At 52.2% G+C, this 23,486-nt stretch overlaps 1 protein-coding gene and 1 long non-coding RNA gene across 8 annotated transcripts; one reads left to right on the top strand and one right to left on the bottom strand.

The window, feature by feature from the left end:
* Positions 1-233: 233 nt before the first annotated feature.
* Positions 234-23,186, bottom strand: CELF6 (CUGBP Elav-like family member 6). 7 transcript variants are annotated; one of them, XM_031691656.2, is made up of 13 exons: positions 22,925-23,186; positions 19,185-19,267; positions 10,968-11,016; positions 5,266-5,394; positions 5,085-5,164; positions 4,789-4,932; positions 4,538-4,670; positions 4,302-4,451; positions 4,021-4,083; positions 3,684-3,764; positions 3,454-3,597; positions 2,669-2,822; positions 234-1,853 (listed from the first exon to the last, which is right to left on the bottom strand). In XM_031691656.2, the coding sequence occupies exons 1-12, from the start codon at positions 23,184-23,186 to the stop codon at positions 2,695-2,697; spliced, it is 1,446 nt and encodes a 481-aa protein (XP_031547516.2). In that variant the 3' UTR covers positions 234-1,853; positions 2,669-2,694. The 7 variants fall into 7 exon arrangements, with proteins under 7 accessions (XP_031547516.2, XP_031547518.2, XP_072807197.1 ...); XM_031691658.2 differs by having other exon boundaries at positions 3,684-3,761; positions 22,925-23,090; XM_072951096.1 differs by lacking the exon at positions 3,684-3,764.
* LOC140689785 (uncharacterized) lies at positions 16,114-17,393 on the top strand. The gene is made up of 3 exons (XR_012064894.1): positions 16,114-16,258; positions 16,381-16,504; positions 17,278-17,393. It is a non-coding gene; the product is annotated as an uncharacterized lncRNA (long non-coding RNA).
* Positions 23,187-23,486: the final 300 nt, after the last annotated feature.

Below are 23,486 nucleotides of genomic sequence, written 5' to 3'. Positions count from 1 at the left end.
GCACTGAGAGGTGCCTGTGCCTCCACGTGAACATCTGTTTGAATGTGCAGGTGTTACATTATCTCCATCTGTGTTCAGGTGATCACCCCACCTGTTGATACTGTGCTGGTGTACGGATGCCCTTGACACTGGTTCCTCTCTCAGCTGGAAATTATTTGTTGATATGTACCACATGTGACCTGATAATGTTATTTTTTATCCCCTTCCCTCCAAAAACGAGTCAAAGACAGAGGAACAGGTAGGAACAGTTTTGTTAGAAACTCTTATGAAGGAGGAATCCTCCGACCCCACCCCCACATCCTTTATTGTCTGATGTGATCTCAGATCAGAGGCCTCCAGCCTCAGCGACATCTGGGGACCAGAATGCCCACCACGTAGCTGGGGCCCCAGACTAGTTTGATCCAGGTCTATGGGGTGGAGGGGAAAGTACCCTCCTGGGGAAAGTATGTGTGAGGCCCTGTGGGACCGGGAAAGGCTGACCAAGGCAAGGTGAGTCATGGTGTTCTAAGCTGGATCTTTTGCCCATCTCACAGAAGCAGGCAGGAAGCACCACCATTGATCAGCTTTATATGGCACCCACTGTATACAACAGACAGACAAAGACAGACAGACAGAGCACACACCACTTCTAAGCTGAACACGCTTACCACCTAGAAGCACCTTGGATAAGCACATGTGAGACACTCTTGCATAGGAAAGATGTCGTTTTTAAAGGAATGAAGAAGTATTTTGGCAAAACATCTACTTCCCTCCCAGGTCCTGGGTAAAGAGGGACCTCTAAATTCTGAAGCTTCTACCTATTGAAAATTATCCCCTTCTCAATGGCAGTATATACAGTAGCAAACCTTCCAAGTCTGTTGTCACAGCTCTACGTACATCCTGAATCTACTTTAGGTGGGCAGACTTAGACTGAGAGACAGAAGGCGGCCTGAGCAAGGGGACACTGGGGCTGGCTCAAGGCGAGGGGAAACAGGAGGTGTCTCGGCTCAGCCAAAGGCAGGGCCCCTGTCTATCTGGATGGAGAATGGAAAGGCTGGCATGGCCCACACTCCCTTTCTTCCTGCCAGGGAAGCAGTGGTTCCACGGGAAAGGCTGTCAAGGAGAGGCAGGTTCCCCTCCTGCCGGCCAAGGGGCCTTTCGGGGTGGCAAAGACCAGGCTGGGCCCGCACTCCTCCTGGGAGCTCCTCTTCAGGGATGCTCTCTGAGCTTGGGGATCGTGGGTTCACTGCTTCCACAGCTCTCTCGTTACCTGCATATGAGCCTAGACCTCAAGTCCTTGATAATTTTTAAGAGGTGGTGGGGTGGGGGTGGCTTGAGAGGGAATGAGACACAGAACAATCTTTCCACAGCCTCCCTCTGCCTAGGCTGGGGCCTTCAAGGGTCTCCTTCACCCTGTCTCCTAGGGATATGTAAAGGCAGCTTTTATGAGACTCTATACTGTCTTTTTTGTTTCTCTTGGTTTTTTTTTTGTTTCTTTGTTTTAATTTATATAGAGATATATATATATGTATATATATATATTCTTAAAAAAGCAATAGTCCTTTGGTCCCTAAACTCTAAGGAATGATATGATTTTGAAAGAAGTAAATCTGGGCTTCCCTTGTGGAGAAGCCCTTGGCACCCCCAAGGCCCTCTGCTGGTTCCCCTAGACAGTCCGTCCTCAGCCAGCCCAGCTGCCTCGCCAGCCTGCGCTCTACGCCACAGGCACAGAGCAACCCACTTGGTGGAAACAATCCTTGAGGTGGCCTGAGCCCAGGCGTCGGCCTTGGGTCCGATCCACCTCCGTCCGCGGCCACTCCTTCTGGAAGGGCTGCTCCAGCGTCTCTGTGCTTTTCTTTTCCTTTCTTCTCACCCTTCAGTTTCCATTGTTGGGTAAGGAGAGAGGCGGGGAAAGGGAAAAGTCACTCCGGGGGGCAAAGCAAGAAGAGCCCCCGCCCCCTCGGTGACATCTCAGGTGAGTGGCTGGTCCTCAGGTGTCCACTGAAGCCAGCCCCTGGGTCCCGGACAGATGGCCTCAGCTCAGCACACCTACTAGAGGGCTCCCTGGGGGCAGCTCAAGTTAGGCAGGTTCCTGTGGAACTTCTGAGAGCAACTCTCTGAAAGTCGCAGGCAGCCGGCCCTGCCAGGAGCCTTAGAGAGCTTGTCACCTCCCTCCCTGACGCCCACCAGGCCTGTAGGTCCTGCTTCTTCAGCACCATATTCGCTTCTCTCATCTCCGTGTTCACTGCTGTTATCCTAGCCCTTACATCCTGTTCTTTCTTGGCTTAAACTCCTCAATGGTTCTCTACCATCTTCAGGGTAAAGTCCAAACGTGTAGCCTTTGAAACTCCTCACAAGCTGGCACAAACCCACTTTCCTAGTCGCATTCTCCACCCGCCCCCTGTTCCCCCACACATGAACCCTCTCCTGTGGCCCCTGGGGCTCTCTGTGGAGTAGAAGTAACTGACTGGATCTAAATGCACTTGTCTTTCTCGGATTGTGGTGGCAGGAGTGTTGTCTGATTTATCTCAGTCCTTAGACTGAAGGAAAAACACAGTCTCAAACTGAGGATTCCTCCTAACTCCTGGGTCTTCTCCCCCAGCCTTTGCAGAGGTGGGTGCCCCCAACACCCCAAAAGGGGTATCAAAGCTGAGAGAGATCCCCTGCCTGGGATCTGCCAAGGACTCACCTCTCTGGCTGGTCACTGAGAGCAGGTCAGTAAGGCCGGTTGGCATCCTTGGGCCTCTTGAGCTGGACCTTGAGCCTCTTCATGCCAATTTGAAAGCCATTCATGGCCTGAATAGCTGTCTGGGCACTGGTTGGATTGTCAAAGCTAACAAACCCTGGAGGGTGTGGGCAGAGAGGCTAGCTGGGACTCTGCCTGGCAGGGCCCCCTTTCTCTATGACTAGTCCCTTCTCCCTGCCCCTCAGGCCAGTTCCATCAAACATGTCCTCCTCCCCTCTCCATTGTTTGTAGGTGCGCACACACAGGCACATGCTCTCACATGGGCTAGTGGCCTCAATTTCCTACAGGTGTGATTCTGGGAATGAGAGGAGGTAATTCTGAGTGTGTGTGTGTTGTGAGGTGGGTAATGTGCTGCTTGGGGTGCTTCTCTGTCCTTTCCCTGGTATGGGAAAATCTCTCTCCCCCCACAGCTCCCATTCTAGTCCTCTGAACTGCAGATGGAGTTGGAGGGGATCTCTGCTCCCAGGCCCAGACTCCACCTGCCCCGGCTAGACTCTAAAGCCTAACCTGGTTGAAGATCTACCAGACACCTGACCCTCCCAGGTGAACCTGAAATAGACTTGTTCCTGGTCTGGGCTTAGCCCCATCGCTGGTCTGGGACCCTGCTGAGGGCCTTACATACACACTCAGTTTGTGGGAGTCACTGACTTCTGGAGGCACAATCTTAGGGTCTGCAGGGAATCTCGAATTTAGGAGTGTGAAAGGCCCAGGGATGGGTTTCTGCTCACCAAAACACTTGCTCTGGTTGGTGGCTCGATCCACAAAGACTTTGGCAGAGACAACAGCTCCGAAGGGCAGGAACGTCTGGATGAGTTCTGCGTCACCAAACTCCTGAGGCAGGTGATAGATGAAGAGATTACAGCCTTCGGGGCCTGCAGGAACAGGAGCAGGCTGGTTCAGGGGAGGAATCCTGAGTCCAGCCCCACCAGGCCCTGATCTCCAGACCCCTGTCCCTCACCTTCTCTTTGCTGCTGGGGCAGGGCTGAAGGCTGCTGGGGAAAAGTTGTGCTCACTGGGGCATAGGCCGACGGATAGGCTGCTGGAGACAGAGGTGGGAGTGGGCAGTGACCCCTGGGAGCCATCCCCCAAGCAGGGCCCCATCTGCCTGGCCATTTTTGACCAATGCAGCGAGTCCACAGTAACCCTCACCCCTAGAAAGGTCGTCCTGGGTCCAGGGGTAGGGGAATGGAGGGTTGACTCCTCAGAAGAGAGCCTAACCGCCCCCTCCCGGAATCTTCCTATTACTTTCTGGGGCCCGTCAAACCCCCCCCAGGCCGCGTAGCGCCCAGTGAAACCTGCGTAGTGGTGCGTCCCAGCGTAGGCCTGCTGCAGGGCGTCAGCCACGCCAGGGCTCTGGGCTGGGGAGAGAGGGGCGCAAGGCCCACAGTGAAGGTGGGCTGGCGGGCAGGGTCAACTGAGAGCTCAGGGAGTGTGGGAGGTGGAGGGAGGTGTGAGAGGCAGCAGGGAAGCAGGAGGCCCTTCCAGGGAGGCCAGGCCCTGCCACCATCACCCCCCAGCCCCCACCCCCGCTCCCCACTCCATTTCGCGGGAGATTCGGGTGGAGCGGGGGGCCCACCTGGGTAAGGAGAGAGCCCGTTATTGTAGAGACTGTCGGAGCCAGGCTGCCCACTGGTCTGGGGGGTCAGGGGGCCGAATCCATTGACCCCGATGGGTGCTGGGAGACCAGGAAGCGCGCCGGGACCGCCGCCCGGCGGGGAGCTGGGGGCTGGCGGCGGAGTGGGTGGGACAGTCAGGCGGCAGCCCCGCCCCGCCGCGCCCCGCCCCCCGAGGCCCCGCCCCCGCGCGCCGTACCTGCCGCGGGCAAGAGCGGCGCGGCCACCAGGCTGAAGGCCGCCACGTGCTGCATCTGTGCCGCCACTGCGGCCACCGGGCCGAGGCCCGGGCCCTGTGCCGCCGCCAGCAGGGCCGCCTGGTGCTGCAGGATCTTTAAGAGGGGAGAAGGGCGAGTGTGGCGCGCCCAGCGGCGCGCAGCTGCCCCAGCTCCCAACGCCGGCCTGGCCCAGCTGCCGGTCAGCCCGCGCCCGCCAGGGCCAGGCACCTACCGCGGTGGTGTAGGCCCCGCAGGCCCCGAGCGGCAGCGGCGCCGGGTGGAAGGCGCCCAGCTGGCCCGCCATCTGCTGCATCCGCCGCAGCGCGCGCTCGCGGTCTGTGTCCGCCAGCTTGACCACGAGGCTGGACGAGGCGCCCTGGTCAAGGCAGGGGAGGGTGCAATGACCAGTCCAGACCCCAGCCCCGAGCGCCTGGCTTATCAGGCACTTCCCCCACCCCCCAGCATATGGGGAGGAGGAGCCCGTCACCACCCCACAGGCCGCACCCGGGGCCCGGCTCCCGCCCTCACCGCCATGGTCCGGCTGCCGTGCAGACTCTGGATGGCCGCCTGAGCCTCCCCTTGACTCCCAAACTTCACGAAGGCACAGCCTGGGGCGGGACAGAGGTGGCTCAGGTCACAGAGGCCAAAAGCGTCATGTGGTGCAGAGTGAGACGGGTCATCAGGAAATCCAGGGGTCAGCTCAAGTCACCTTTACTGGTTCCATCAGGGCTCCGCAAGACGGTGCACTCCTCGATGTGGCCGAAGGGCTGGAACAGGCGTCTGACGTCCTCCTCGCCCTGCTGCTTGCCCAGCATTCCCACAAACAGCTTTCGGTCCTCTGGGGACAAATCGAGGAGTCAGCTGGGAACCCCAAGTCCTCTTGGGCTCCCCAGAGTAGCAGGAGGCGTTTAGGAGGGTGGTTAACCACAGTCTAATTCTCGAAGAGGTGTAGTGACTGAGAAGGCCCTACTCACCCAGGGCTACAGGTGAAGTTTCTTTGAGGGGCAGGATGACCTACAGGCAAATCAGGAGGAAGGGAACTCCAGATTCCCATCAGGGAAACCTGGGTCCTGGAAAAACCCAGTAAGGCTCATTGCTGCTCTTGTGGGAAGTGATTCAGTAAAAAAAAATATATATATATATATATATATATATTTTTTTTTTTTTTTGGACAGAGCTCTAAATGCATCATTTTCTATGCTCGACCTTTCTGTTCTTGGAGTTTGGGAAATGCTGTTTTAGACCATTGCAGCTCTATTAAGGGAGGGGGTCCTCAAAGGAGTCCTGTATATTCAGACTGGGTCTGGAGAAGACAAGCACACGCTGCCAGCTGATGGCAGTGGCTAGAATCAAGGATTCTGGGTCAAAAAAAAAAAAAAGGCACAGAAAACAGTTGTCTCCTCGTCCCCAGACACTGAGCACAGGAATTATGACTCCTCACCCCCAGCACCAAACTCAGCCTGGGTGCCTCCACCCCAAGGCCTAAAGAGGGCAGGAAACTCAGGTTCCTGAGCCTCCAGCATTGGCATTTTCCCTGCTACACTTCCTGAATCCCTTTCCTTACCTTCCTTATTCCCTCACTGAGTTTTCAGGGCCCTCACTGAGCCCTGCTGCCTCCTCTCTGACTTCCCGTTTCCCTGCTCTGACCCCTCCCCAGGTGTTCATGCCATGGGAGAACAAGTTCTGCCTGTAGACCCAGATGGCCACCTGAGGATCCTTCCCTGTGTCCACCCTTCCCGTGGGAGTGGTAGGGATTCCAGGAAGGAGGCTGCAAGATGGACCTGTGCCCTTGGAGAAAGCTGGAGAGCTGGGGCTGGAAACGAGGTTTCAGTGCACATCCAGCAGGTCAGGCGTAGGAGAACTACCCAGGAGGGTGCAGCAGGGGGACCAGCCCATATGTCCTGCTGTCAAAACCCCTCTCATCTCTGCACCAAGACAAGTCTCTGAATTGGAGACAGGGCTTCATCAGGGTGATACAAGTTCAGAGAGAAGGAGTGAGTGGGAATCTGGGTGAGCTGACAGGGGTCCTTGGATCCTGAGTACAAGGGAAACAAGGCTGGTGAAAGTCAGAGTGAAGCTTGGGTGATGGTGAAAGGGAAGGACAGACTGGCTGAAATCAGCAGTGGAGGGAGCGTCCAACAAGGCTATGTGTGCGTATCCACATTTCACCTGGACAGTGTGGGGTTCAGCCTAGGCTGCCCTGGGTACCTTGGTATCTGTCTCCTGCCTGTCAGTGCTGTGTCTGTATGGAGGGCAGGGGCTGTGGTGTACATGAGACAGACGGAATGTGTTCAGCAGAATCTTGCCCTCTGTCCAGAGGATTACTGCCCAGAAATCCTGACAGGGAAGGAATGGATAACGTACTTGTGGCCGGAATTCTAGTGGAGGTACCACCATTCTGTGCTGAGACTACAATTCAGAGGGTGTGCATCGCTCCTGGGAGTGTTTGCCACAGAACAGTGCCCTCGGAATGGGTCACTGGTTGCCTAGCCTTTTTAAAAAGCTGTGGAATCCACTGTTCTAACAAAAATATTAGGATGAAGCCCAAAATGTAAGAGAAAAGCAGAACGGCTCAGACTGAAGCCGGACAGATGGGAGGAGGACTGGCATTCCTCTTGTCTCACCTTCCCCTGGTACTCCCTAGGGGGGCTCCAAGGAAAGTACCTTGTAAACCACTGGCCTAAAACAGGAAATAGAGTTCTGCATGGTGTATGGAGAGGGACCTGAGGTCATTTTGTTTAGGAACATGAGAAGACAGGGAAGGTCTTTCATGAATCTCTTGACTAGTCTGATGGCGGCTTTGGCACTATGCATATTTAATGTAGAAATGGATGCCTTTAGGATGTTATGAAATAATTTAATTTTGAAAAATTAGATTAGTTTTCCTTTAAGAGTGTACTGTTCAATGCCACAGGATGTAAAATATAGGCATGGAGCATGGAGTATATGAACAGTGTGGAACTTGGCTGCAGAATTTATAGGAACTGGGATACATGAAACATGTATAAACATATACATAGGGCTGGGGTATGTTGAGAAGCTGCTATAATATAGTCCGTGAAGACCTGGATGCACTCCCAGTGCCCCCAGGGCTGCAGGGGCGGCCTCGGAAGAGGAAGACCCCAGCACCTTGTATCAGGCAGGTCTTGTGGTGTCGCTTCTACTGCACAGTAAGCATTGCACATGCAAGTGTCACCAGTGCCTTCAGAACATAATACAACATACAACAATGGATATATGTATGTTCATGTATAACTGAAAAATTGTGCTCTGCACTGGAATTTGACACAACATTGTAAAATGATTATAAATCAATAAAAATGTTAAAAAAATACAACATACAGTATGTTTAAAATATAGGTTGTTTCAACCACAAACCTCATGTCTGTTGATTAAAAAAATAAGAGTAATATTACTCTGTTGCATCTGCATCAAAATTCAAGAGATAGAATGTAAAGTGACGTATTTGTCAGAAAGCTCATGTGTGCGTAACAGAATACTCCTGCGTGGCAGATGGGAAAACATGGACGTCTCTGGGCTGAAGAATCAAACCTGACAGGCTCAGGTAGGCTTCCACAGTGCGGGCCCACTTTTAAAAACTAAATTAGGTGCCAACGTTTAACCTAATTAAAATATAAGATTTTAATTATATCATGACAGTCTCGCTCATGTAGGGTTACTTACCTGCTCCTGTAGCAACTGAGTTAGGGATCCCTTTTTTATGGGAAGAGAAATCTAACAATAATCCCTTCCCGGAAAAAAAATGGCAAAATTTTGGAAGATTATATTTGCCTTGATACACCCTTGATGTCAGTATTTTTATCAGATATAGAATTCATTATTAATCAACTGTAAACAAAGGATTGAATTTCAGGAATAATTAAAATATATGCAAGCTCACAGGCTTAACTGTATCAGGGCAGGTATGACCATGAACTCTGAAGGTTTATTGACTGCTTGGGGTCACAGAGTTAAGACTAAAATGGGACAAGCTATCCTACACTGGTGTCAGATGTTTCATTTCAAAAGCAAAATTCAATACCATTTTAAAAATTGAGATTCTAAAGCATTAATTTGTGTTAAAATTCCGCAGAGAGCTGAACTCACAGTAGAATAGATACATGACAGCACTGAAGAAAAGGGGCACACTTTGGTTAGTATCCAACACAGATCAGTTGGTAGTAAAATACTTATAAATTGTAAAGGCCCAACTGTTCTGCAAGATTTAGAACATATGCCTCCTCTCCCAAATATGGATCAGGGACCATTTGGTGACTCTGAGGGGGAGCAGGAAGGAATTGAGAGATCTGGTCATCCAAATCTGCAAGAAGGATTATCCATGGTTGCATTTGGGGTAAATGCTCCTTAAGAGCCATCACTTGTCAAGAAATATCTGTGGTACATGGAACTACTAAAATTTTGAATTCTGCCAGGCAGACGTCTTTTCAGCTAGATTTGCTTTGCCTGTTCTCTTGAGCTGCTTGGAATGTGAACAGGTGTAGAGGTGAGATGCCTTATGTACAGAATTTGTCAATGATATGACACTTGAAAAAAACTTGTACGCAGTGGGGTAGGAAAATGATAAAACTCATGCTGATGCCACTGCTGGGGGCCCAGATGACCAGGACATCTGGGCTAGGCTAAGGAAGTATTATCAGCATGGAGGCCTCCTTTTGCGGTGGCCCTCACCCTGGCAAGATGTGTTGGGCTCCAAACAGCAGGAATGCCCCCAGCATTGTGGACTTAGTTCCTGGACCAGATTCCAGGTCGCATCACGTTCTGAGCACTGCCAGTGCACTTCTCTCTGCCTGAAATATTTGCTCCCTCGCTCCTCTCTTGTCTGTTTGCCTACTTCTTGTTCATCCTGGAGATCTCAGCTTAAATATTACTACCTCTGGGAGCCCATCTTGACCTCCCAGACTAAGTTACGTGCCCCACGTTCGTGCCCCCACAATCCCCGCTGGACCTGAGAAGCACTGAGCGCCCTTTGTTTACTGGTTTATAACCCAACTCTGTGAGGCCAGGAGCCAGGTCTGCCTTGCTCAGCTCTGCGTTCCTAATGTGGAGTCAGTTACTCAAAAGATGTTGGTTGGATGGTTGAACAAACTGCAGCCCAGCCTGTCTGCTTCTTAGCTCACTCAAGTGCTCTCAGGTGGCCGCTTACCTGTGGGGCAGTCTAGTGTTTGTGGGCAGGGCTTAGGAGATGGCCAACACTGGCCTTGATGCTTAACAGGTTCCCAAGAAGCAGAAATTCTTGGGACAAGTGAACCAGAGGTTTGGTATGCAGCCTGGAGCTTCTCAAAAACCAATCTGGGAAGAATGAGATGGAAAAGGAGGATGTGTATTTGGAGGGGAGAGTAGAAGCTTGGAAATATTGCTTCAAGACAAAGTAGGGTGATAACATCTTGACCAGAAGTTGAGAAGCAAAGACCAGAGGTTAGAAAATCTAAAAGGATGAAGAGAGGATTTCTTGGAGGAAAGAACTCCACAATGGAACTATGAAGCTGTGAGCATCCCTTGCAGGTGTGGACGCTGAGCATGGAGTCTGGAGGGCTGTGCAGGTTAACGAATGTCTGTCAATTGGTTTCCATTCTCTCCCTGATCTCGGGCAGCTTCTTTTACCTAACAAAGCCGTGGTCCCTCCAAGGGAGAGAAGGAGTCTTACTGGGGGGAAGTCAGCGGACTTCAGGGAGGGCTGCAGGCAGGTAGCTCGGACTGATGTAACACCCAAGGGCAAGAAGGATGTCAGGAGTTGTCGCTGGAAGCTAGTACTGCTTCTCCAGTATGAAAGCTGGCCAAGATGTTGATGGTTGTTAAAAAGTACAGGCTCCCAAACCCTCCTGTGCTTAAGGAGTGTCAGTCTTTCTGTACTAGGAAATGATGCAGCTAAAAAACTTTCAAAGACTTTCCATGGCCCTCAGCATAGAGTCAAATTCCTTAAGATGGCCTACAAGATCTGTCTTACCAGTCTCATCTTTTACCACGAGTAACCAACCAGGCAATTGCAATGAAGGGGCAAGTGGCTCCAACCCAGACTGGACTGGGTTCTCTGTAATCAGAAGAATCTAGAAAAGGAAAATAACTCTAGCCTAGTTCTTCAAACAGACCTGGAAGTTCCGCCTCTAAAAACAGGAATGAACTCTCTCCAGGGGTAAGGTGGCAAGAACTCCTTTCCTCTATGTCCAGCCTCTACCTCCTGCCTCGTCTGGGTCTGGGGACCCTGGGACCCCATCCCTTCTCAGTCTGACCTGGGATGGCTGAGCTGTTCTGGTGCTGAGTAACTCTGGCCCTTACTTGTCCCCCTGACCCAAAGAGACTCTAGTAATAAAGCCTGGGTGGGACTGACTCCAGGGGGGGCCCACCATCCCCTACATGGATGAGATCCTGAGGTGCATCAAGCAGGCAAATTACCTCCTCGGCCCTCACTGGCAGCCGGCTTCACTTGGATGGGACGATTCATCTGAAAGACATTGGACCAACACACCCAGTCAGTGTGACTGCCTGGCCCCAGGGCCCCGGCTTCCCCACCCCCGGACACCTCGGCATCCAAGCCCTGGCCCCTGTGAACTCTTCACTCTAGCTCTCTCACTCGGGGACTATAGATTTTCTCCAAATTCCCTCCCTTAAACCCAGGAATTTAGAAGGTGCTGAAGCCTGAAGAATTTGGTGATCAGAAGCTCCGTGGGAAGCAGAGGATGGACTGGAGGCTAAACAGATTCTCCCTCCTTTGACCCTGTGCAGGGACCACGTGAGGCCTGTGCCTCTGGCTCCTGGACTTTCTTAAAGGCGTTGCATGGAGGAGCTGGGTAGGAGGATAGAATGGATCTTCAGATTTATGTTTTATGTCTAAAGCTGGGAATATAGCTCTGTGTGTCACTTCGATGAGACAGTCTGGGAATCAGAGCTGTCTAGCCCCAGCTCTGCCATTTAGTGGTTGTATGACTTCAAGTAAGCCACCTTCTCTGATTCAACTTGTCAGACAAGGAAAGCCTTCTCCAGGTTTCTGTGTCACCCGCTCCGCCTCCTCCTGGGCCCTCTTCCCCTGGGGATGCTGAGTCTCCGGGCCACCATCCTCGGCCCTGCACACCCGCTCCTCCCATTCTTCCTGGATAACTCATCCGCACCCACAGCCTCGGCTCCTGCCCCCCGGGGATGACTCAGAGTGCAGCACCTCTGGCACACACCTCCCTCCTGAGCTTCAGACCCGTGTGCCGGCTGCTTGCCGGACATCCCGACTAGAAAGTCCCACTGGCGCTTTCCACTCAACACACCCAAACCAGAGCTGACCTCTTTGTCCAAACCCGATCCTTCCAGTTATCCAGGCTCTAAACCTGGAAAGCAGCTTGACCCCTCCCTCCAGACCCTCCCCCACAACCGATTTCACCTTCTGATTCAGGGGTTCCCTGATCAGGGGCAGAGAAGAATCACCTGGGAACCGTATCCAGTTGGGGGATGTATAATTTGTAACAGCTCCTCGGTGCTTTCGATATACACCGCCCCCACTCCCATCCCCCAGCCACCCTGAGAGAATTCATGATTGGATCCCCGTCTCACCTTCCTCTCATGGGTGTTGTGGGGATCACATGAGATAATGGGGACGCAAAAGGTCTTTGTAAACTGCCAAGAGCTGGGTGCGTAGGATGTGAGGAATTATTGTTGGGGGCAGATAGCTGAGTGCCGGGAGGAAAGAACAGCGTCCTTCCTGTTCATGGAGGAAGGGGTACTGATGCCCATCTGGCCTGAGAAGGTGATGATCTGACCCCCTCCCCTCAGGAAATGCAATGCTTCTGCACCAATCAGGGACCACTCCATCCCCTACCGATGTGCTCGTTGCCAAGACAACAGGCAGCTTCCTGTTACCATAGCCACAAGTGCTACCCAGTAACCATGGTAACGCCCTGGCAGTCACAGTTGAGCAATTTCCTTTGGATCAAATTTGGGGGTGGGGGAGCGGGGAGGGCTCATTTAAAAAAAATGGAAAGGAAAGGAAAACAGGCCAAGCCTGAACCAGCGCAGTCCCCCTCCCACCAGGGCTCAGGTTCTTATACGCTCTGACACACCCCCCCGCTGGTGGTGGAGCACCTGCTGTGTACCAGGCTGTGGGTGGGGGCCGAGACACCGACAGGACTCAGGCTGCAGTCTACAGGGGATGACAGATCAATCCAAGCAGATCAGGGCGAGCTGGACAGGTCTGGACTGGCCTGGACCAGGGATCAGGAGGACGGGACCCGTCCCTGGGCATGGCCACCTGTGATTGTGGAGGAGAGACCAAGAGACAGAGCCATGCAGAGTAGAGACACAGGGAGAGGCGAAGAGACACAGGAGGACAGAAATGATGAGAGAGTAAGAGACAGACCTACGAAGGGGCAAGGAAAGAGAGAAATACTGGTGAATATGGGAAGGAAATGAGGGGCTGAGGTTCAGGAAGGGGTACAAGAAAGGCAGGGAGGAGTGTGGCAGGGGAGAAGGGAAGGTAGAAGCCTGGGTTGCGGGGGCAGCGAGGGTGAGCAAGACCATCATTATTTTATTAGTTCTTAAATATATCCTGAGAATTTCTCTCTGGAGCCTAGAGAGATGAGCCCATGTGACAGCAGTGGTTTCTATGGCAGCTGCCTCCCTGGCTGGGTTTCTGGGGACATGGAGCTCATTGGTGCTCTGGGGGCTGCCCCTTTCCCCCTCCCCGACTCCCCACTCTTTGATGGAGGTGGTACATACATGTCCCACGTGGACCTGGCAGAGGATGGGTCTCGTAGGCTGGACACCTAGACTTCCCACCACTCAGGCATGTTGCTAATATTTCCAGAACCCTGCAAAGAGCCCCACGCTGGGCCCTTCAGGGGAGACAGCAATGACCCTGGGACCCTGTCCTCAAAAGCTCACAGAGGGGAAGACAGTGCCACCATTTCCTGAGAGCCCACTATGTGGCAGGCCCTTCCTGGGGCACTTTACATAATTGTCTCTAAATTCCTTCCGACCGGTCTGCAAGATAATGCCACTGTTCCCATAGTATAGATGAGAAAGCCGAGGCTGAGAGCAGTTAAATCACTTATCTGGGATCACGTGGTGGGTAAGTGGTTGAGCTGGGATTTGCCTCCAGGTCTGTCTGAACCTGAAGTCCATGATTTTTGCATTGTGTTGTTCAACTCCGTTCTTAAGACATGAACACAAATAATGAGGCACAGAGGGACTAGGACCTTAGGAGGAGTGTAAGGTAAAGTGCTGCGGGAGAGGCTGACTCCATCCGGAGAGGCTGGCTCAGGGAAAGCTTCATGGTGGAGGCAGGGTTTGACCTGGGTCCTGCAGGACTGAGGTCATTGGACCCTGTGGCGATCATGGGACAGATAGGACTGGGGGCTGAGCACTCCAGAGGACTGGGATATGGAGGGGGAGCTGCCAGCCTGAAGGAGCAAGGGTTTTCTGGCGGGCACCTGACACTGAGGGATCCAGGGTAGAGAAAATCACCTCCATGTCAGATAGACATGGATGTAAGTCCTGGCTCCGTCACTGGCAACTTCCTTAGGCGCTCTGAGCCCTAGTATCCATGTTAATAAAGGGAGAATCATGATCCTACCTTGCAAAGGTGTGGTGCAAATGACAAAGGCTAGGTCTTAATAGGTGCGCCAGATGTAGTAAGTTATTTGTTTGTTTTGAGGGTGTGTGTGTGTGTTAAATGGAAGCATATGAAACTAAAAAGTAAGCAGTGATACGAGTGAAGGGTGAGGGTGACCTGGACCAGGGCAGAAGGAAATGGACAGATTCAAGAGATGTTTGGGAAGAGCTAACTGGGCTGAAGTTCAGTTGGATGTAGGGACAAGGGAGAGGAGGGAACTTTGGCTGACTCTCAGGTTTATGGCTTAGGTGTTGGGGGAGCTGGCAGTTTGGGAGCTAGGAGGCTTAGGGGAGCCCCCAGGGAGGAGCCCAAGATGATGAGGACAGAGCTGGGAAGAGCAATGCTCCCCAGGACTCTGGGCCTTCAGTCTCCACTGGGAAGTGGTTAGGGCGGACACGCAGGATTTAGGTATGTTCTGTGAGCTACCTGGACAACCTTACCCTGCCTCATTCCTGCCACAGCCAGGGGAGGGGTGTGCGAACGGGGTGGAGTAGTCACCGTTCCTCTTTGAGGAAAAGAAGGCACTGTCTCCTTGGCCAAGTACTTGTCATGTCATGGGACCTCAAGGGAGCTCTTGCCCTTGGCTGAGCGTCTGTTCCCTTGGGAGTTTCCCAGGTCCGGGCTCATGCCTGCTTCTGGACCCAGCCCTGGAGGGGAGCTCAAGGGAGCGTGTAAGAAAGAGACGAGAAGAACCCAACCCGGGCACTAGAGTGGAGAAGGTCAGAGGCAGCGCCGACACATACGAGGTCCTGGTCCTTCTGCTCTGTAAGCAGAAGGGAAGGCAAGACCTTACCCCTGCTCCTTGCTTGTCTTGCCTAAAATTCCTGCCTTTGGGCTCAGCATTGCCCTCTGCAGACTCTTCTGTCCTGATGCCAGCTGTTCCTTTCACTCAGCACTCACGCCCTCAGCCCCTTCCCCTCACTGTGAGAAGAGTATTTATTGGGACCTTCCCAAGGAAGGGACTACTGGTGGGTCTAGGAGAGGTGTCGTGGGTGCAAGAAAGAGCGGAGCAGAGAAACAGGAAACTTCAGCATTTTCAGCACTTGTCCTGCCTCACCCCCTTCCTCTAATTCAATCCACTGCCACGTGCCATTGGTTCTAGAATCTAAGGGCATATTCTAAATAGTTCTCAAGTCCACCCTTTCCTCTCCATTCCTGCCTAACCCCAGCTCCAGGCCAAAGTCATCACTCACCTGCACTCAAGCAACAGTGTCCAAAGAGTCATCTGCCTTCAGCATTGCTTCCTCTCCCACCTACCCAGCCAAAGGGATCTTTTGATACCAGTTCTTCACTCTTCCCTGCTCAAAATCCACCCATAGTTCCCCATTGCAAGCCTCCCAGTAAAGCCCAAGATCCTAAGACTAGGAGTCAAAACCTGTGAGTCCTGCCCCCTGGGCTGCTACTCTCCATTCACTTGGAGCCTTAGCCATCTCTGCGGGGCACCTTCCCTGCCAGTCCTCACACTGGCCCCAGAATTCCAGAAGTTGTCTTTGTCTTCCAGGTTTCTAGACCCTCAAACGTGATGATGTATGATCACAATTCGGCTCAGATAGCATCTCCATTGTGGAGCATCTCCTCCCTCTTCCCTCTTGATGCCTCTTTTATGTGCCCAGATGTAAACCCCACTGTGATGCAATAAGTTATATCTGGGCTGGAAGCTCCTTGACGGCAAAGGTTCCAACTCACTCACTGGGCAGCTGTTAGCACATATAGTGTCTTTGTGTGAATTACAAAGAGGCAACTCTGCAGACAAGTTAGGGGAAATGGGCCCCTTCCTCTGGGCTGACAGTCCTGGGATAATGTGTATGGCTTGGTCAGCAGAGCACGGCTGGATTTCAGCCCCCATTTGCCTTTTCCACTCAAGCTGTTCTGTGCAGGTCATGACCTGCAAAAGCAAATATCCTTAGTTGTGCCTGTTTCCTTCACAGTGTGTGAAGGGATAGCTGCCCACAGGAAAGGAGGACACAAGCATGGAGAGAGACAAGTTGGGCTTCACTTTCTTCAGGTGGATTCTGGAGCCTAAAGTGAGGCTAAAAGATGTAGCTCCATCCTCAGGGGAAGGAAACTGCAGAAGATGGGACAGATCACTGAGGTTTGAGGACATCCTAAGTTAGGGAGCCAAGCTTTGATATGTGACAGAAATTAGCAGGGGGCTGGTGGAGGGGATGCTGAGGGGAGGCTCCAGCCCAACAGATACCATGACATTTCTCCTAGGGGTTCAGGATTACTCTTCAAGGTTGACCCAACCTTTCCTGGTCCCACAGTGATAGTCCTGCCTGCCTCCATCCAGTAGGAGCCCAGATTGAAGTCTTGTCCCTGCTCCTCCAGCAGATGGCAGGTATGCCCAGGACCCAGTGCCTACAGAGATCTGGGCACCCTCCCCTGTTCCCTGTGGGTGGGCCTGAGGCCAGGTGACTAAAGCTGCTGCTGCTCCTGGCAGGCCCAGAGGAAAGGCTGATGGCACAGCCATTGCTGGAGCTGGCCAAGAGGGCCATCGATTTTCATTTAGGAGAACAATTAAATATTAATTTTCACTTTGTTAAGCTGAGAGGGTGAATAAAGCCAATCCCGGCAGTACCAGAAGAAGCCCGGCCATGTTGGAAGCTTGTAAATGAAAGGATGGGAGGGGGCAGATATACCCAGGCACCATACCCTCCAGAACCTTAGACCCCTGTCTGCCACCAGCTTGGCTCAGGTAACATTGCAGTGGTTCAGTGAATGAGTTCTGCAGCCAGACCACCTGGGCTCAAAGCCCAGATCTTCCCATTAGTAGCTCCATGACTTTAGGCAAGTCACTAGTTTTCTATGGCTCAGTTTCCTCATCTGTAAAATGGGAATGCCAGTAACAATACCTTCTTCATAGAGGATTAAATGACTTTGAATAAGTGCTAAGAACACTGTCTGGCATCAATATATGTTAGGTATTGTTATTTCTCTTTTCTCTCCCAGAAACTTCCCAGTAGTGTGGTGCTGCACGAGCCTAATCTCAGGTGCCCTCAGCTTCATAGGGTCCCCCAGGGACTCCTTATCTGTGGAGCCCTGTGGCTGGTTGGGGCGGGGGTTGTTCTAAAGTTCGTCTTAATTTTTTCAGTGCCTTCCATTTGCTTTCAGGATGAGGTCTAAACCCTCAACTTGGAGCTCAGAGTTTCCCCTTCAACCACTGTCCTCAGTGGATCTTCTCTCTGGTCTGGCCTGGACTCACGTGGACTTCCTCTACACTTCCAGCCCTAATTCACATCCACCTGTTCCTCCTGTCTCTGAGCCTTTGCTGTGATGTTTCCTGTATGGAATGTTACCATTTGTCTCATTGGCACAACTCTTGTGACAGAAGTCTTTACTCTAAAGGTTGGGTGAGTAACGGCTCCACTCCTAGTAATGCTGCTGTTACTGTTTCTAGTACCACCACCACCAGCTGACCCATGTCGAGTACTTGCTGTCTGCCAAGATCTGTGCTAAGCACCGAACATGACTTAGATCATTTCATTATTACAACAGTCCTACAAGTTCAATTTCTCAGTTGAGGAAGCTTAGGCTCAGAGGGGCAAAAAGTTGCCGAAGGTCACAGGGTTAGCGAGTGGTAGGGCATGGATCCACCTGCACACAGAGGACTGGTGATGGTGAAAAGCTGGTGGTACTTGACCCTGAGTCTTCAAGAGTGAGGCTCAAGTTCCTTCAATTACTAGGACTGGCTCTAGGATCTGACACCCCATTAACAGCGTGATCAGCTCTAAGCTGTCCTATTGCTGGAGAGCTCCAATTCAGAGAGACGACTTCATTATAACAAGCTGAAAACGGTGTGTCTGTTCTTTACACCCACTGTTCCTGCCCTCTGGGGCCAGACATAGAAAAACCAAATCCCTCTTCCGAATCTGAAAGTGGCTACCCCACCCCCAACAGTAGTATTTATCGAGATCTTCCTCTGTGCTAGGCACTTGCTAAGCCTCGGTTGATCCTCACAATAACCCAGAGAGCTAAGTGTTAGCATAGCCCTCTCCTTATAGATGAGGAAATTGAAGCTCAAGCGTCTAAGTAAAGTATCCGAAGACACCAACGTGGTAAAAGGCAGAGCTGGGATTCAAATCCAGTCTGTGAAACTCAAAAACTAGTGTTCCTAATTACTATATCATGATTCCTTCCTGCTGAAGCCCCCATTAAACCCTGTCTTCTTAGCTAAATATCCCCAATTTCTTCAAACTATCATTTCATGGTATATTTTATATCCCCATCCCATCCTGGTCTCTTTCTGGTAGGCTGATGACCCTCTTAAATCTGAGGCCTACAACTTGATGTAGTCCTGATACCTGAATAGCATTCTTCTAGACATATCATTCCTTGAACAAGAGGAAATGAAGCTGTGTAGCATGACTTACTCTTGGTGAACCCACACTGGTTCTTAACAATCCCACTTTCTTCCTTCAGCAGTAGGTCCCACTTTGCTTTTTGTCCAGTGACTAGCCATTAGCCAAGGCTGTACCAGGTGCCACTGGTATGCAGTGGCCTGGCTGCCCATGGAAGCAGGTCTCTCTTAACTTTAGCCAAGTGTTTGGGGTGTGGAGGGAAAGCAATCTTGGTGACTCAAGCCACCCCAAAAAACATTACAGGAAAGGGACCAGAGGCAAGTGCCATCAAGGACCCTAAAATGGGAGGAAGTGAGATACTAGCCCAGCAGACCCTCTACCCGTGTATCTGCATATATGCTCACGCCGTGGCAAATGACTCTTGAAGTCATGATTTCAGCCAAGATGGACAGATTCTAGCGTAGCCCACGACAGTGATGCCTCTCCTAAAAGACAGGGATGGAACACTTGGCCCAAGAGCCTTGAGCCTGCTTCTTTGAACCAGAAGACTGAATATAGCAATTAACCTGTAGCTGTTAAAGGCACAGGTAAGTCCTCTCCTAGAAAGATGACTGTTCTAGTTCCTGGACCCAACCCAACCCCTACATGCAGCTTTGCCATGAGCACAGGACATGTCCCCAGCCAGAGGTGATTCCCACCCCCCGACCCTGGTGGACTTACCCCTGGCAGGGTCTTCTGCTCATGCAGTGCACTCTGGGCTTTGAGAGCAGAGTCCCGGGCGCAGTAGGTGAGGAAGGCACAGCCTGGGGAGGGAGAGGCTGGCTCAGAGGGTTTCCTGAAACCCCCAGATACTCTTCCTGGAAAGACTCCATTAAGTTGGCAAACTCAAGGCTACTCTCTTTTAAATAAGGACACTGCTTCTGAGAAGCCTTCTCTGCCTCCCACCTTCTCTGAAGGGAGGGGCTTGTGTCCCCGGCTCTGGCTCCCTCTCATTTGCTCCTGGCCTCTTGCCTAGGGAACCTGTGTACCCACACCCAGTCACATGCTCATACAACCCCACATCACCCCTCCCCACTCCAGCCACAAGTCCTGTTGGAGTTAAACCTCCCTAAGCAGCTTTGCCTTCAGCTTTAACCCCAGTCTCCCCCTTTCTTTTTGGATTCATACTGCCAAAGTCTCCCAGAATCAGCCTCAATTCCTTCCCACCTCAGTTTCAGATGGGAGAAGAGAGAAGAGGAGTTGGGTTGGGAACCAAGCCCAGGATCCCACAACTCCTTCCTAACGCCTCTTCCAAATTTGAGTCTAAGGAATGGATTAATTTGAAGCTTGGAAGATGTGGCTGGTTTAAGGGTGCCCTGTAGGTAGGAGCTTCCAGGAACTTCCAATCCTATACAAGGAGCTTGATCTGTCAGCTCTCCCAGGACTTCAAGATAGGGCCCCAAATCTGACTACTCTAAAATAACTGGTAGATACAGGGGAGAGGAGGAGTCTGGGTTAAGCCAAAGGGTCAGTCCTACCCTCTACAGAAAGTATGGGGCCAAATCTTTTTCCTTTCCAAAAGTCACTGAGTCACTCATTCAGAAGAGACTTATTGAATACTTACTTAGTGTGGTGGGACATTATGATGGGCTTGAGGATAAAGCGGCAAAAAGACACATGCCCTGCCCTCATGGGGATTATATAAAGGATCATGAGGGGAACATAACTGAGTTCACGGGGTTGAGGAATGTCCATGAGTTCTCAATAACAGATGGGGGTTAACCAGGTGACAGAAGAGATGGTGATTATTTCAGGCAGTGGGAATAGTACGCATGACAATTGAGTGAAAAATACAGTGTGTTGGGGAAATGGATGGAAGGCTAGTATGGTTGGAGATTGGTGACTGGGGGCAGAGTGGCCAATGAGAGATGCAGGGATCAGCTCATCTATAACTTTGTATGCCTCAGTCTGGATTTTGAACTTTTTCATAAGAAGAGTGGACAGCCATTAAAGGGTTTTAAGCAGGGTTGTGACATTAGACTTGTGTTTTCAAAAAGAGCCTTCTGAGTGTAAGAAGGAGAAAGACTGAAGGAAGAGAAAGTGGATGTGGGAAGCCATTAGGAGCCTGGTGCAGTTTTCCACTTGGACCTCAGCAGACTAGAAAGGCAAATGGGAACATTTTCTCCGATGTCTTCCACATAGCTGCCCCCTTAAGGTGGGTGGATATCTGCTATTCACTGGGTTAAAGTGACCTTAGAGAACTCCTGGGACAAACTTTGGTCATATCAATAGGAAACTGAAGCCTGGAGAGTGTGTAAGTGGCAGGATAGGGTTTGGAATCTCCAAACTCCAAGGCTGAGCTTGTTTTCAAAGCACTATGGCTGCCCCCTCGGTATTCAGCCTTCAGAAGGAAAATGAGTCACTCTGCCTTTTAGACGTCACTGTTGCTGGGGAGAGGGTGGGGGATATGTTGACTTGCAGACCCTCCCCAGTCATCCTGCAAAGCAACCCTGCCTTTGAGAGTTGTGGGTTGGTTTAGGGATAAATCACCAAACACCTGGTTCCATCTTCCGCCACCAAGCCATATTAGCTGACGTCAGAATTGGGCAGGGCGGGGGCCCTGTCTGCAAGGCTCAAGGGCCTAGTTGCTGCCTAAAGGAGCTCTGTGTGACTAGCTGGGTTAGGGAGTGGAAGAATGAGGGGTGGAAAGACAGAGAAGTATGGCTTGAGGGACAGATGAATTAAAAAAATGGGAAGAATTAGAGCTAAGTAGAAAGAGAGAGAGAGAGAGAGGATGAGGGAACTGTTCAGAGACTCTGATGGTGTTCGAGTGAGAAGAGTGGGAATTAAAGGTATTCTATACACTTTCCTCATTGCACAGATGGCCCAGAAAGATTAGTTTATACTAACATGCTGATATAAATATCTAGACAATAAGAAAATAAGTTGCTATGGATGAATGGACAGCTGGGCAGCTGGACTGAATTAGAGGGAATCTGGATGGTATGGTCTTGTCCTTTCATGTCCTTTTTAAAATGATCCCACCCTAAAGGTGGAAGATGCACTGCTACATAGCTGGTCCTAGGTCTTCTATGGTCCTTTTCCTGAAGCCCTTACATTTGTGTGCCTAGGAACTCCCCAAAGCCTCCCAGTTGAAAAGGTGGCAGCCTGATTCCAGCTCTTAGCCCTTAGGAAAGTACATTTAGCCGTTACCCAGGGTCCACCACTTCTCTCCTGGAAAGATCATGCAGGATAGTTGGAGACCCTCCCCTGCCCCCAAATCCTGAAACTGCAGCATGGTGAGAGTGGGAAGAGAAAAAGTGTTTCTTCTCAAGTCATTTCCTTTCCCTGCCCATATATGACATGTGATTCTGGCTCTCTTACTCCAGCCCAGCCTGGACAGACTTTTCTGCATGTAAACAAGCCTCCTCCCTCTCTCTACAGGAAGAAAGGGGTGTGGCTGGACAGGACCGTGGTGCCTCTGTCTCTCTAGCAAGAGCAGGGAGAAAACCCTTTCTGCCTCTTCAGTCTGACCCACCCTGAGGCTCTGGTCCATAAACAGCCTGTGAGGGAGGGAAGAAAGAGGATTGGGAAGGGACAAATATGTGGTATAGGAGTGGGGAGATTAGAGGGTGGGAGAAGTGTGGGTTCAACTGAGAGGAAACCTGAGATGAGAGGGCACAAGGTGGCTGGAGTTCCCAGCTGAGGTTAGAGTTCTGGACTCAGATTAGAACAAGAGGAGAGTGTTGGGATTCTGGATGAGAGTAGGAGAGATTGGTGTTATTGTTCAGAACGAAGGTAGAATTTGGAGCTGAGAGCCTCCTAGGAGAGGAATTGGATTTTGGGACATAGCTAGGCCTGGCTTCTGAAGAAAGGGAGAGTTTAGGTCTGTGGGGTTTTAAGTTGGCAGTCTGAGTGAAAAGAAGGCTCTGGGGATTGGTAGGTCTTGGAGGCCAGAATGAGGGGTGCAAGTCCAAAATGTGTGTAAAGGTTGTTAGGCCTGAGTGGGGTGGCACCAAATTGGGGGATGGTGGTTCAGGAATGATTGGGTCCAGGGTTTTTGGGATTGGGGGTGTCAGCGACCTAGAAGGTGGAATAAGTTTCCAAATTCCAGAATTTGGGATGCTTGATGAGAGGGATGGAGGGAAGTCCAACTGAAAGGTGGGGACTGTTGGAAAGTGAGAGGTGAAGGTTGGAGGCTAGAGTGGAGAACATGTCAGGGACCAGAGTGATGACCAGAGGAAGGATGTCAGAGAGGAAATTCTGGGTTGGGGGTTCTGTGATCTGGGGAGAAGACTGGGTTGAAGTGGGCTGTAATTGGACTGGTGTTGGACTGGCTTTAAGTAGGGCTAGGGCTGGGGCTGCGGTTGAGGCTGGGATTTGGGCTGGGCCGCACTCTAATCGGATTGGGGCTGGGCTGGGCTGGGCTGGGCTGGGCAGGGCTGGGCAGGGCTGGGCTGGTCTGGGCTGACCCCGCGCACCTTTGTGGAGGCCGGTGAGCCGGTCCTTCAGCACCGTCAGCTCGTAGATGCGGCCGAACTCCTCGAACAGCGGCTTGAGGTCCTGCTCGTCCAAGCCCCGCGGGATCTGCCCCACGAAGAGCTTGATGGCGTCGTGGTCCTTCATGGGCACGGCAGGACCGGGGTTTAGCCCGCTCATGCCGACGCCGCTGTCCGCGGTGCTGAAACCAAGGCGCGGGCCGGGGCCGGCGGGCGGCGCAGACCCTCCGGGCGCCGCGGCCATATCCCCGCCCGGTCCGCCCTCCCGCCGGTCCCAGCGGTCCCGCCTGTCCCGCCGTCCCCTCCCTGGACCGGTGGCAAGGGCCAGGGGGGCCGGGGGCGGGGCCCGGGCGGCGAGGGCGGGGGGCTGCACGGGGGGCGGGGTCCGGGTGGAAGGGAGTAGAGGGGGTGGGGCGGGCTGGAAAGGGGCGGGGCAGGGGGCGGGGCAGGCCCAGGCCGAGGCAGCGGGACGCTGGGGTCTGGCTTGAGGTCCCCGCGCGGCGCTCTCTGGGCTCCCGCCCGAGCTCTCCCGGAGCTGAGCCCC

This window comes from Vicugna pacos, chromosome 27 (assembly GCF_048564905.1).
Source record: "Vicugna pacos chromosome 27, VicPac4, whole genome shotgun sequence".
In the NCBI taxonomy this organism is placed as follows: Eukaryota; Metazoa; Chordata; class Mammalia; order Artiodactyla; family Camelidae; genus Vicugna; species Vicugna pacos.
This window is presented reverse-complemented; position numbering and strand designations above follow the sequence as displayed.